Source organism: Physeter macrocephalus, chromosome 17 (genome assembly GCF_002837175.3).
Source record: "Physeter macrocephalus isolate SW-GA chromosome 17, ASM283717v5, whole genome shotgun sequence".
Classification (NCBI taxonomy): domain Eukaryota; kingdom Metazoa; phylum Chordata; class Mammalia; order Artiodactyla; family Physeteridae; genus Physeter; species Physeter macrocephalus.
Window position 1 is genome coordinate 41,795,856 of NC_041230.1, and position 14,352 is coordinate 41,810,207.

Here is a 14,352-nt window from a genome sequence, read left to right on the forward strand (position 1 = left end):
CCAAGTGTATATTTAACTTTATATGAAGTTGCCAAACTGTTTTCCAAAGTATTTGAACCATTTTACATTCCCATGAGCAGTCTGTGAAAGTTCATTTGTTCTATATTTTTGCCTACAATTTTAGCCATTCTAATGGTGTGGAGTGATATCTCTTTATAGTTTTAATTTGCATTTCCCTGCTGACTGATGATGTTAGCATCTTTTCATGTGCTTACAGCCATTCATATACCTTCTTTTGAGAAGTGTCTATTCAAATCTTTTCCCCATTTTTAAGTACGATTGTTTTATTTTTGAGTTGTAGAACTATATATTCTAAATACAAGTCCTTTGTAAGATAGGAATTGTATTATTTCTCTTTCTGTGGCTTGCCTTATTTTTATAATGACATCTTTTGAAGGGTAAAAGTTTAAAATTTTTATAAAATCCGATTTATTAATTTTTTCTTTTGTATTTTTTGCTTGTGTATGAAATGATTGCTTAACTCACGTTTCCAAAGATTTCCTTCTGTGTCCCATTTTGAGTTAATTTTTTGTATATTGTGTGAGGTTAGGGTCCAGGATTAATTTTTTTCTTCTCATGTAGATATCCAGTTGTGCCAGCACCATTTGTTGAAAGACTATCCTTCCTCCTATTGAATAACCTTGGCCCCTTTGTTGAAAATCAGTTGAACATATTTGTGTAGGTCTATTCCTAAACTTTCTGTTTTGCTCCATTATTCTCTGTCTGTCCTTAAATTAAGTTCCACAATGTTCAGATTACTGTAGTTTTGTAGTATTTCTTGAAATTAGGTAGTGCAAATTCTCCACCTGTGGGTTTTTTTTTTTTGGTAATTGTTTTTTCTATTATAGGTCCTCTGTTATTATTATTATTTTTACTTTTTAAAATATTCTTGAGAATATGACACCAGTAGTCTTCTGGACAAAAAATTGTCACCTGCCATTTCAGTAAACAAAGGATGTTGTAGCTGTGAAGCCATCAGCCACTGCAGTTGTCCCCCATGGTGCACCTTGAGGGGAATTCTGGATGGAGAAAAACAGGATACGGGCCCTAGATAGTTAAGATGCATATCAAAGGAATGATTTCAGTCAGCCCAGACTCTTGCATCTTCCCATACGTAGAAAAGCACTAAAATCATTACCTTGAGACATCTGTTTTTGTGATTGGCAGTCATCTTTTGATGTTCAACTACATGGTTTTTTTCCACAGCAAAACCTCCTATATATCCTGGCTCCTCCCTTACTTCTTTGAAAGAGCTATCTGAGATGCTGTATCCTGGGCATCAGTAATGCCCTGAATAAAACATAGTTCTCAGCTCTTAGGTTGTGCGTTTTTTTCAGTTGACAGTTTTGTATGCTGAGTTCAGTTTATTATTTTTTTCCTCATCACATTTTCAAAGAGTACCTAGGATACTGGGATGATTATGCTTCTTGAAAAAGTGTTTAAATCTGATATTTGGTCTTTTCTCCTAATCTTTCATTTTGTTGAATTGAGCTTTGATTATGATCATATTCAGTATTTATCTGATACTTTGTTGAGCTTTGTTGAGTTTAACAACAGTTGAGCAGAAAATATCTATCTTCTTAAAGGTTAGGCATAGGCCTTTCCTTAATTTAAGGATTGCCTAAAGATTTGGGTTGAGTTAGTTCCTAAGATATTTTGATATTAGTGATAGGCTTTACAATATTGGTGTATTTTATGTCTTATTTTGCTTTAGTTAATACTTAACATTTTTATTTGTGTTCTTTCCAGAGGTTTAATGAATTGAGGGGTTTGTATGTAACAGCTTTGCTGGAACTTTGTATTACTGGACTCAGCAAGTCTTAAATTCTTAAAAATCAGAAATGTGTGTGGGAAGTTGTGTGAATGGTTTTGGTAGTAAAAAATGTGAACGTCTTTATTTAATGTCTTTCCATATCCAGAGGATGCCAGCCCCCATCAGATTGCGGGAGCTGATCCGGACCATCCGGACAGCTCGAACCCAAGCCGAAGAACGAGAAATGATCCAGAAAGAATGTGCTGCAATTCGGTCATCTTTTAGAGAAGAAGACAATACATACCGGTGTCGGAATGTGGCAAAATTACTATATATGCACATGCTGGGCTACCCTGCTCACTTTGGACAGGTAGGCTGGGCTGAGACCACATCTAGCAAGGGTACTCTTATTTTAATGTCAATAGGTCAGGGATTGTCAGTCTTTCCTGTTGGGGAGGACAGGCTATTTTTGATGTCCTTGTAGTCTGATTATTGTGGACTGAGGGTAGAATTGAGAGAGAAAGCTGCAGACCTGGGAAGGCATGATATTGCCATCATTTCCTTTCCTTTGGGAATCTCTCATTATGTGGATTAGGGTATGTTTTGATGGTGGCAGTGAGTTTAAAGATTGACCGGGATTAACCAGTAGATTGTGATTGTTCTGTCAGAGGTCGTGGACTATAATGAGTATACATTTAAGAAAAGTTTGCTAAATGTTTTCTCAATTATTTCCTCAGTGCAGTGATATTATGAGGAGCACTCCTGACAGATGTTTTTAAGTAAAAGAAATTAGGTGGTTGCCAAGTAATAGCATTTAAGGATTTTGTCCTAATTATCTCCTTCCTTGATAGCTATAACCACTGTGCAGGTCTGCCTCTTGATTTGCTCCCACATACAAACACATACAGCCAGTCTGGGCATGATATTCTTGGTGATAAGTGCTTTCTTCTTTCCACGTTTGTATGTGGTAAGGGAGATTGAGTCACAGAGAAGGGTATAGTGGGTTGTTTTTTAATTCTTATGAATGCTATTAAATTTTATTTCACTTAAGAATTTAATTACATGCTAAGTAGTCTTTTTATGGAAAAGACTGCAAAATTAAAAGAAACTGTGCAATTTTAGGTACAAGTAGAAAAAATACTACCCATATTTGCATTATTCAAAGATAATATTGTTAATGTTTTGATATATTTATCAGGAAAGATGATCATCAGTTTATCTTCTGTTCAGCTCATTAACTTCAGTGGAAGGAGATTCCCTAACCCTTAGGTTAAAACAAAAAAGTAATGGGATTGAATCTTACCAGCCTGACTTGGGTTACTTTTATGCTCATTTTGGGGCAGGAAATGAGATCAGCCTCTCTAGAAATACATGTTTGAGAGTAGGAGAGCATTAATTCCCCAAAGGAAAATTGAGGTGTTAATATCAGAGGAAAGGACCAGATACTAGGCAGTCAAAAACAACAGCTGTCTTCTATAAATAAACGTTATATGCTTTTACTATATCAGAAATGGATCTAGGTGTGGTTATCCATGTAGTACGTGACATAATTAGTATAAAGCAAATAGATGTTCATATATTCTTTTTGGTTGATTTTTTTTTTTTTGTGGTATGCGGGCCTCCCCCTGCTGTGGCCTCTCCCGTTGCGGAGCACAGGCTCCGGACGCTCAGGCCCAGCGGCCACGGCTCACGGACCCAGCCGCTCCGCGGCATGCGGGATCCCCCCAGACCGGGGCGCGAACCCGGTTCCCCTGCATCGGCAGGCGGACGCGCAACCACTGCGCCACCAGGGAAGCCCTTTTTGGTTGATTTTAAGTAGACTCATTAAGTTAGTCAAGTGAAGGGAAGACTCCTAATCCTTCCACTCAGAGAGTACTACTGTTAACATCATCGAAACAGTAGATTTATATACTCCAAAGGGTGCACTTTAAAGACAAACGCTTGAATTTAAAATCATAGGATAGACTTTGGTGATATTTCATTTTGTACAGGAGTTTTCTCTATATATATCTCTAAGATTTATTTTTATAACATGTTTAAATAAAACTGCTTTTCAGGTCTGTCTTGGTGTTTTGGAACTTAATTAGATAAAACATTTAAGTCTTAGGTGGAGAGTGTTCATACTCAAAGTACTAAAATTTTGATACAAAAAAATAAAGATTTTTCTGAGTGGGAATAGGAATCATAATTTTAAGGCCCTCATTCTGTTTGAATAAGGGAATAAGGGAATTCAAACATTCCCTCTGTTTGAATAAGTCATGGCCCTATCCATATCAGTAATTTGGTACCCTACCCATTGGAATTGCCTTTATAATGTACCCATAAAAAGGTTTCTATCAAGATTCTCTCTCCTGCATGTATGAATCACAGTGTCATTTTCATTTAATTATGTGTAAAAACAGCCAGCCTTTAATTGCATTTTATTTGTTAGATGTGCACTGTTCATTATGATAGCCACTAGCTGTGTAGCCACTGGTCTTTGGAAATGTGGCTAGTTCAACTGAGGTGAATATTAAAGGAAAATAAATTTTGGGTGGGTACTTGATGCAGTTATTGGAAAACTTTTAAATATGTTTTAAAACTTGGGTATGTGAATCTATTTTATCATTTGTAAGTTTTATGAAATCTAAATACAGTTCACATATTTCTGATGGATATGTAGTGTACAAATTAAGATGTGCTGTAAGTGTAAAATACATACTGTATTTAGAAGCCTTAGTACAAAAGAAAGATGTAAAATAGCTAACTAATAATTTATATGCTGATTATATTTTGAAATGATATTTTAGATATATTGGGCTGAATAAAATATATTATTAAAGCTAATTTCACCTGTTTCTTTTTCTTTTTTACTGCAGTATCTAACATGATACTGTACAACAGAAATTAAATATGAGCCAGATGTATAATTTAAAAATTTCTAGTAACCATATTTTAAAAGTCTCATTTAAATTTTACAGTAAAACCCATGAGGTAGGTAGTATCCTCATCGTACAGATGAGGAAACTGAAATATAGAGTTTAAGTGACTTGTTTAAACTGAAATTTAGAGTTTAAGTGACTTAAGTGACTCAACCTTGTATAACTCTAAAACCTATTCATTCTTTGTGTTTAGTTTAAATCTATAAATAGCTATTTGCATTAAGTTAATTAAATATTTTAGCCCTGCCTTGCAGTAAAAAGGATTTGAGATGGCATATGTTACCAGCATCTATTTAAAAGGGAAAAAGAATGGTAGAAGGTAAGAGTTAGGAGAAGGAAGAATTCAGAACACAAGGCCTGTGTAGTTGCTGTTGGGGAGGCAGCTCGGGCAAGAAAAAAAAGATTCAGTTATGTGGTTGTTATTTCTAGAATTTAAGAGCACAGCTGCGGGAACCAGACTGCCTCAATGTGAATTGGCTTTGTTACTTTGCTGTCTGGTTTTGAGCAAGAACCTTATTAACCTTTCCTGTTTCCTCATATGTAAAATGGGGATATTCATAATACTACTTTATAGGGTTATTTTAAAGGTTAATTAAATTAATAAATGTTAAACATTTATGTTTTGTTCTTAAAAAACTGTCAGACATTACCAATTCTACCATTTCCTAAGGGACAGCAAACAATTTAGGAAAAGCACTGAATTCTAAAAGGGATGTTCTTTCGTGGGTCTTTTATTTAGGGCTCTTCTAGTAATGTAAGAGACTATATCCTCAACATTTTTACAACAAAAGCAATGATAGATTTCCTGTAGGGTGTGTAACCTTTCACGTGTCTGGCTTAAAACACAACCCAGAAATAAAGTTGAATATCTGAAGAAGTGGGTAGATTGCAGGAGTAGAAAATGGTGGCTCAGGGCCCAGATTCTTCACAGATGTATTTTGTTTGTCCTGCACAGTACTTAAAATTGTTTTGAGTTTGCTGCCTACGTGTAAAAATCAAAGAACTTCTCATGGAAATCTGGATTTCTAGTTTCTCTGAGAAAGTCAGAGGATTTGGCAACACTGGATCCACATTTTCACATGGTAGTAGTAGGCTGGGGACCTTCTCCAGGCTGGGCATGCATTCTGTTTCTCCCCAGTTCCATCCTGGCCTGCTGTACCCAATTACCTGTCTGCAATAGTCTTCCTCTCCATGAATATAGTATAGTATAGCATTTCACTTCCTTAGGTTCTCTAAAGTTTTACAGTATTCTCCATAAGGTCTTACACATCTTTGGTGAAACTTGTTGCTAGGTTCCTTGGAGCTCTTGTTCCTGTTGTAAATAGCATTCTTTAAATTTTTTAATAATTATGTTGTAGGTATATAGAAATATAATTGATTTTTGTCTATTTATCTGCCTAACAACATTATTTAGTTCTAAGAGTCCCTGTGGAGTCTTGTTTCCATATGGTCAACAATACTATCTGCAAATGGTGGCAGTTCCCTTCCTTTTCCATCCTTAAACATTTTATTTCCTTACTATACTGTACATGTAGAACAGTATTGAAAAGAAGAGGTGATAGTAGGCGTCCTTGCCTTGAGTACACTTAAGCTCAGATTGTGGTCTCCAAATACCCTTTTATTCTAAAAGGGTCAGGCCCATTAGAAAGATGGCTGATCCCAAATCTGGGGCAGGAAATGTACAAAATAAGCTTGGACTGTTGTACTGTACCAGAAATCAAGAAAAACTACAGAGGTCATTTTAAAAGGAGATGGTAGCCACAAGAGGAGGCTGTCATGCCTCAAAATGAGAAAGTTTGAGATTTTAATAAAAGTAATAATTGTAGTTGAAACATACCAAGTAAGTTTATATCAATGAGTTCATAATGATTAAAAAGTTTTTTGAAAACTTCATTGGTCATCTTTGGAGGATACTAGGGAACTGACTCATTATTTTGAAAACTGATAAATAAAAGGAAAGAAACAAACATTTATCCTGCCTTTCCTTACCAGTAGTTCCTTGTAAAGGAATTACTGCTAAGTTCCTTCTGAAGGAACTATTGGTGATCCAATGGTATATATAGAGAAATTGCTCCTTAGAGGAATAATCCAGCTAATGAAGAAGGAATGGAAGAATTAGGATATTACCATTTTGCAACCCCTGATGATCATCGGTGCTACTAATGTCACAGGAGAGACAACCACCAGAAATAATTATGTGCCTCCTGATGAAAGTTCATACCACCACCTGTGAATTATATTTGCTAAATCAAAACAAAAGAAAAACTGATAAACCTGAATCTGAGCAAGCCTCCTTGTCTGTTTAAAAAGAGACGTTTTATAAGTGTTCATTGTAGTTTTGTTTCTGTTAGGAAAGCATAGGGAACAATCTGTATCTCTACAAAAGAATAGGTAAGTTGGGCTTCCCTGGTGGCACAGTGGTTAAGAATCTGCCTACCAATGCAGGGGACATGGGTTTGAGCCCTGCTCCGGGAAGATACCACATGCCACGGAGCAGCTAAGCCTGTGTGCCATAACTACTGAGCCTGCGCTCTAGAGCCCGTGAGCCACAACTACTGAGCCCGTGTGCCACAACTACTGAAGCCCGCGTGCCTAGAGTCTGTGCTCCGCAACAAGAGAAGCCACGGCAATGAGAAGCATGTGCACTGCAACGAAGAGTAGCCCCCACTCGCCACAACTAGAGAAAGCCTGTGTGCAGCAACGAAGACCCATCGCAGCCAAAAATTAAATAAATAGAATAAATAAACTTATTAAAAAAAAGAATAGGTAAGTTGTAGTATATTCATACATGAGATACTCCATAGCAATGAATATGACTGAATTGGAGCTTCTTGTCTGGATGTGAGTAATGCTCAAAAGATGTTGAGTGAAAAGAGCAGGAATACAATATGATACTTTGTGTAAAGTTTAAAACATTCAAAAACAATTGTCTCTGCATGTATAGCTAAGGACATATGACATGACAATGATCAACAGCAGTTTTGAGTTTTGGTTACTCCTGGGATAGAGAGAGGGAACAGATTGTGGCAGAATATTCAGAGGGATTCAGTTGAATTTATAATATTAAATTTATTAAAATAAATAGGGTAAAATGTTAAGATTTGATAAAGTTCGTTGGTGGGTCAAGTTTTTGAGTAAAATATTTCATAATAAATTTTCTCAAGAGAAAAAAAAAATGGGATACAATAGGAATGTTAATGCCAGAAGAATGCAAAAACAGGCTCTGGTCCATATAGATTTTATGTTGCCAAGCTACATAGTGGTAAAGCAGTTATAATCTTTTCTTCAAAAATGTGTGTGTGTGTGTGTGTGTGTGTGTGTGTGTATAAACTAGAAAGTTATTTCTGAGTATTAAAATGAAATACAAGTAACTAAGACCTAACCAATCAGTTGCAGATCCGTTAATGTTTACAATATTTTAATTGCATCTTTTCATCAAGATGATTGTTCATATCCTAAAGCTCAGTGTTAAATTAAAAGCAAATGTATATGTGCATTTGTCCTTTTGGGAAATTGTTCTAAAAGCTAACAAAACGAGTGCAGCTTTTTCTAAAGGGCAACCAGATTAAATGCTGATAAAAGACAATATTTGTACTTGCTTCAGAAAAAGGTAACAAGGCCAGAAACTTGGTAAAGTTCTCCTTTTAAAAATTGCTTTGAAATTCAAGGAAAATTGGAGCATTGAGTCATCTAGGGAAAGTATGTAAAAATTAAGTTGTTAGGCTTTCTCTCAAATCTACTCCATCAGAGTATCCTGGGGGTGACCTATATAATCTTAGAACCCTCCCAGGTGATTTTGATTACTGATTTTTAAGGCACTGTGTTTGTTCTGAAGGAGGCTGGTAACTTCAGTACCTTAAGGCTTGTTGCTCATGGCTCTCTAGAATGCTTCTGCTGAGAAAATATTCTGAGAAAAATTCAAGGATCAGCTGGAGAGAATTAGGGATTATTTGCCTTGGAAGACATGGAGTGTAGGACAACTGTTAGGGCGCTGTCTTCCATGATGTGGCTCAGTTACCTTAGTGATAAGGAAACTAGGCCCAGATTGTTGAAATAATTCACTTAGGTCTCTTAGCTAGAACAGGATTAAGAGAGGCAAAGCTCCTAACTGGTTTCTTTCTGTTCCACTAAGTGTTACGTAAAGAGAAACCTTTCTCAGATGTTTTCTTAGTTTCTAACCTGAATTGGGTGGCCTTCCTACTTTGTTTTCACAGTAGCTTGTGCATGACTGTCACGGTATATATCTATCATATTTTATGATAAATATTCAGATGCAGGTTTTCTTTTATGTGTCCTTCTAACTGTGTATCAGTGAGAATGACTAGCACATTGGTTTGGACACAGCAGGAGCTTTCTAAATTAAAGGAAAACCACAGTGTCTCAAAACACTTGGAAAATAAATATTAAAAAATCAGTGAGTAGCAAAGAGTTACCACAGTCAGCCCTTTGGGATGTAGGTGGGGGGAGAGGGAGAAGGTTGCTGTGGATAAGCAAGTATCAATATATTAAGGACATTGTTAAGGAAGAAATTGATACTAGGTGAAGAATACAAAATAACTGTCAGCAGAAAAGAGCACAGCCCTTGTGGGGAATAGAGATAAGAAGGGAGCATACTTAACACGTTCCTAAGGCATCACAGGTATGATAGAATAGCACAGTAATGGCTCATTATGAATTTAAGTTATCTTTAAAAGGTTGATTTTTTCCATTTTCTGAGTTATATTTTCATATGATTTTCTTAAATTTTTCAAAGGCTTTTTCATGAAATGATTCCAAAACACAAATGCTTTTTTGCTATTTTTTGAAATATATGTTGTTTAACTTTGGAGGGGGAACAAATGATTTCAGTTGTTTTTTTCCTTTTTAATTATAATATTATTGTATTAACTTTTCTAACTACAAGTTAGATGTAAGTTGTCTTTATCCTGCAGTTTTTTCTCTCCCAGCCCAATATTATTTATCTTTGAAATAAATAATGACAGTTCATTGATGCAAAATTTAAAGGATACAAAAGGATATACAATGAAAACTCTGCTTTCTATCCTCTTCCAATCACTTAGTTTCCCTCCTTATAGGCAACTTATGGTATTCATTTCTTGACTATACTTCCAGAAACATTTTATACATCTCTAGGCAGTGGACATAATATATTTTCGCCTCTTCCAAAAATATATTGTAACATACTGTATGCACTGTCCACTTATTAATCTGTCTTGAAGATTAACCCGTACCAATATATAAAGAGCTTCCTTGTACTTATTTTTTTCCCACTTTATTGACAGCTCATGGTAGTAAATACAGCATAGTAGTCTGTTATATGTGTGAATCAATTTATTTAACTGATGTCTTATTAACGGACATTTATTTCCAATCTTACTGTTTAAAGTAATACTACAATGGAATAATATCCATTATTTTGCTCATGTGTGAATATAAATGCATTGTAAGTTCCTAAAAGTGGATTTGTTGAGTCAAAGGGCATGTGTGTTTGTAATTTAGATAGACCAAATCTTTCTTACTACATCTTGTGCCAGTTTATACTGCCATTACTAATGTCCTTGCACTGTTGTGACAGTTTTTTATCTTTGCTAATATAATAGATTAAAAAGTAGTATCTCAATATGGTTTTGATTTGCATTTCTTTTTCTTTTTTAATAACTTAATTGAATCATATTTTGCATATCATATAACACACCCTTTTCAGGTGTACAGGTCAATGATTTTTTAGTAAATTTTCCTAGATGGGTTTGCATTTGTTTTATGAGGAGATTGAACTTCATTTTGTATGTTTGAATTATTTCTTAGTTTGAACTGTCTGTTCAAATTCTTTGACTTTTTATATTCATTGTTGGTCTTTTTAAAAATAAGTTTGTAGAATCCTGTTGTATAGGATTTCGTGTCTGTGAAATGAGTTGCAAATATTTTTTCCAAGTTTGTCATTTGTCTTTTGACTTTTGCTCACAGAGTTTGGGGTAAAAGTAAAAGTTTTCTGTTACCTTGGTGGTGGACTGTTTATGGTGGATTTAAAGCCAGATTTGTGGGTTAGCAGTGTTTCCGGTGGCAGTTTCAAGTAGCTTTAAGTGAGGAGCAGTAGTACTAGATGGAATTTGAGGTTGTTGTCTAAGGGGTGGATACATTTAATTGGTTAGTATTTTTTTCTGTTCTATAACTCATGTAAGTGTTGAGTTGTGTTTTTAGTGATTGCTGCTCAAAAGTGGATGCCCTCTCCTTACATTTACCCACATCCCATTGTATTCCCCTCCAATCATTTTCTTTTTCAACATTTGAAAACCTTGATAACACTTTTAATGATGACACGTGGTACAGTCTGAGCTCTATTTGCTGGCCACTGTAAGTGTGGCCACTGAAGTGTGATCAGAGTTAATCCTTCACTGGAGTATGTATTTCAGAGGCCATTTCCAGTATATAATCTTGTATTTTCCCCTCAAATTTGTCACCTTCAAAAAAAAAAACAGCAGCTCATTCTTAGAGCAAAGTCACTGTACCAACAGGAAATATTAAAAAAGAATTAATTTAGTATTTGTCCGTTTAATTTTAGTTTTTCTTTTGGCTATTTAGTTATTAGGTAAGTTTTAACAGCTGTCACAAAAAGCAACAAATTGTACTCACCAGTCATCAATGACTTTTGTTGTGAGTATCTTAAAACTTGGCCTTTAAAAATATGAAGTAATATTAATGCCTGAGTGTCCTTCTCATTAGTTCACCTTAAGAAAAAAAAATTTGGATAGTTTGTGTAATGCTTGCTGTTTGCCTGAAGCATGATTCAGTAAGGATGATAAACATTTCAGTGATACCTGATTCTTAGAACATTTTCTTTTACTGCTAAAATATTTATTTATAGAATGATTAAATGGGAAGATTTAAAAACGTTCAGTTTGAAAAAGAGGAAGATTTTTCTAATAACATTTTAACTTGTTATTTTCTCATTCACCTCAGCAGTAATTTTTCTGCTGACATTGTAAGAATGACTGTAAACATCTTCTATTTCAGAAGTTGTTTTTGAAATTTAAATTGAATGTGTAGACGGAAGGGAAGGGTTGTTAGATAATCTTTGTTGATCTCAGAGGCATTTCAGTTTTCCTTGGGATCCTGGTTATTCTCCCTTTGAGGCTTCTTTGACTTGCTCATGATGGTGTAGTCATCCCACAACCTTTAGGTGTTTTTATTGTAGGTACGTTGAGAGAGCGGTTTTTAAATAGCTCGAAACAGGTTTATTTGTAAACTCTTTTACATTTCTCAGTTTGACTTTCATACTTACAGGCAGATTCATATGGGAAGTAGTCTCATGTGATCTTACATTCCTGTCTACACCAGTCTGCATCTGAGCCCCTTTCCTTGGAATGCAGTGATTCTAAATGGGAGCATAGTTTGAAAAACCCCTCTTGGAGAGTCTAACTTGTGTATACCCTTTGTAAACCACTGGCTGAGAGGGAATGTTTGGCCTCTTCCATGTTAGTCAAGATGGAATGATAAAGTATATCAGAGCGACTGTGATGTTCAAGAAAGGCTAAGTACTCCAATATAGATGTTAAAAAAAAATAAATAAAATCTTAAAAAAAGAAAGGCTAATTAGAGAGACAAACTTTAAATACAAGGACTCTTCTTTTTTTTTAATTGAAGTATTGTTGATTTACAATATTGTCTGGTTCAGGTGTATAGCAAAGTGATTGAGTTTTATATATATATATTTTTTCAGATTATTTTCCATTATAAGTTATTACAAGATATTGAATATAGTTTCCTGTGCTATACAGTAAATCCTTGTTCCTTATCTATTTTATGTATAGTAGTTTGTATCTGTTAATTACTCCTAATTTATCCCTCTCCCTCTCTCTTTCCCCTTTGGTAACCATAAGTTTTCTATTTCCTGAGTCTGTTTCTGTTTTGTAAATAGATTCATTTGTATTATTTTTTAGATTCCACATATAAGTGATATAAAGTTCGTGTTTCTCTGACTTACTTCACTTAATATGATAATCTCTAGGTCCATCCATGTTGCTGCAAATGGTACTATTTCATTCTTTTTTATGACTAATATTCCATTATATGTATATATGTATATATACATATATATTTTTATACACATACACACACACACACCACATCTTAAACTGATCATCTGTTGATGGGCACTTGGCTTGTTTCCATGTCTTGGCTATTGTAAATAACTACACGGATTTTTAAGCTCTGAGGATTGTGTAAAGAAGAATTATGTAAAGAAGAAATCATATAAAACATTTTAGGTTAATTCCATTACTGGGTTTTCCTCTGGCTTGTGTGTGTTTGTTTACTTCTGTATTTGATTCCTAAAACGTCACCTCTCCATAGTACTTGGTTCGAGCCCTAAATGTAGCACTTTCCGCATTATGTTAAAGTTAGTTATTGTCTATCTCTTCTTCAGTTGTACATTCCTGGTGTTTAGGACACAGTTTGGCACTTTGGTATGTTTCCAGTTACTGAGTTTTTGATATTCAAAATAGGAACCAGATATTAAATACACACATGAGCTTGGTGCTCATTTAATATAACCTGGGAATTAAGAATTAGGTTTATTAAAACTTCATGACAACACTTTAGTAGTTTGTATGAATATGTAGATCTAAGGTAAACTTCACAGATTATTTGGATGGCAGATACCATAGGACCTTGACAAGATGATCTATTCCAGAACTTGATTAGTATTATCAAGATATTGAACGATCTTAAACCTTTGCCTTTTATTTAGGTGGTTTGATGATACAGGTTATACCTATGTACTTTAGTTAACCATTGACTCTGGGTTAAAAACATTGCTTTCCTGATTATGGTAGCAATTTCTTAATTATTTTCTTTTCCTTTTTTCTTTCTTTCTTTTTAAAAATTATTTATTTATTTATTTTTTATTTGTAGTTGGAGTGCCTCAAGCTTATCGCCTCTCAGAAATTCACAGACAAACGCATTGGCTATCTAGGGGCAATGCTGCTGTTAGATGAAAGACAAGATGTCCATCTTCTCATGACCAACTGTATCAAGAAGTAAGTCTTCATTTCTTTCTTCCAAAAACTACTTTGTACCTTTAGGTCTTTTTTATAATAAGACATCAAAAGCTTCTATTTACTGATTTTATATTTACTGTCTAGAATGTATTTGAGCTGCTTTTGGTTCTATAGCTTATATGTAAAGAGGCTAAGCAAAGGATTAAAACTTCTGTAGGGGGCTTCCCTGGTGGCTCAGTGGTTGAGAGTCTGCCTGCTAATGCAGGGGACACGGGTTCGAGCCCTGGTCTGGGAGGATCCCACATGCTGCGGAGCAACTAGGCCCGTGAGCCACAACTACTGAGCCTGCTCATCTGGAGCCTGAGCTCCGCAACAAGGGAGGCTGCGATAGTGAGAGGGCAGCGCACTGCGATGAAGAGTGGCCCCCGCTCGCCGCAACTGGAGAAAGCCCTCGCACAGAAACGAAGACCCAACACAGCCAAAAATAAAAATAAATAAATACATAAAACAAACAAACAAACTTCTGTAGGGGATAATTTAACTAAATGAAGGTATTGCTGTACATCTTGAGTCATAGCAACTATTTAGCCATGAATAAGCATTTGGACTTTCATAGAATAGAAAGAGCACTGGTAAATCTGAGCTTTCTTATATATATTTTTGAATACCATGAATAATGAAA

General features: G+C 35.2%; 1 protein-coding gene across 2 annotated transcripts in view; it reads left to right on the plus strand.

The window, feature by feature from the left end:
• Positions 1 to 14,352, plus strand: part of AP1G1 (adaptor related protein complex 1 subunit gamma 1) — an 82,269-nt gene that overhangs the window by 26,005 nt on the left and 41,912 nt on the right. For both annotated transcript variants that reach the window (XM_007115820.2, XM_055078807.1), the window contains exons 2-3: positions 1,920 to 2,123; positions 13,585 to 13,709. In XM_007115820.2, the coding sequence (XP_007115882.1) occupies positions 1,923 to 2,123; positions 13,585 to 13,709 (326 nt within the window). In that variant the 5' untranslated portion in view covers positions 1,920 to 1,922. The remainder of the gene's footprint in view (positions 1 to 1,919; positions 2,124 to 13,584; positions 13,710 to 14,352) is intronic.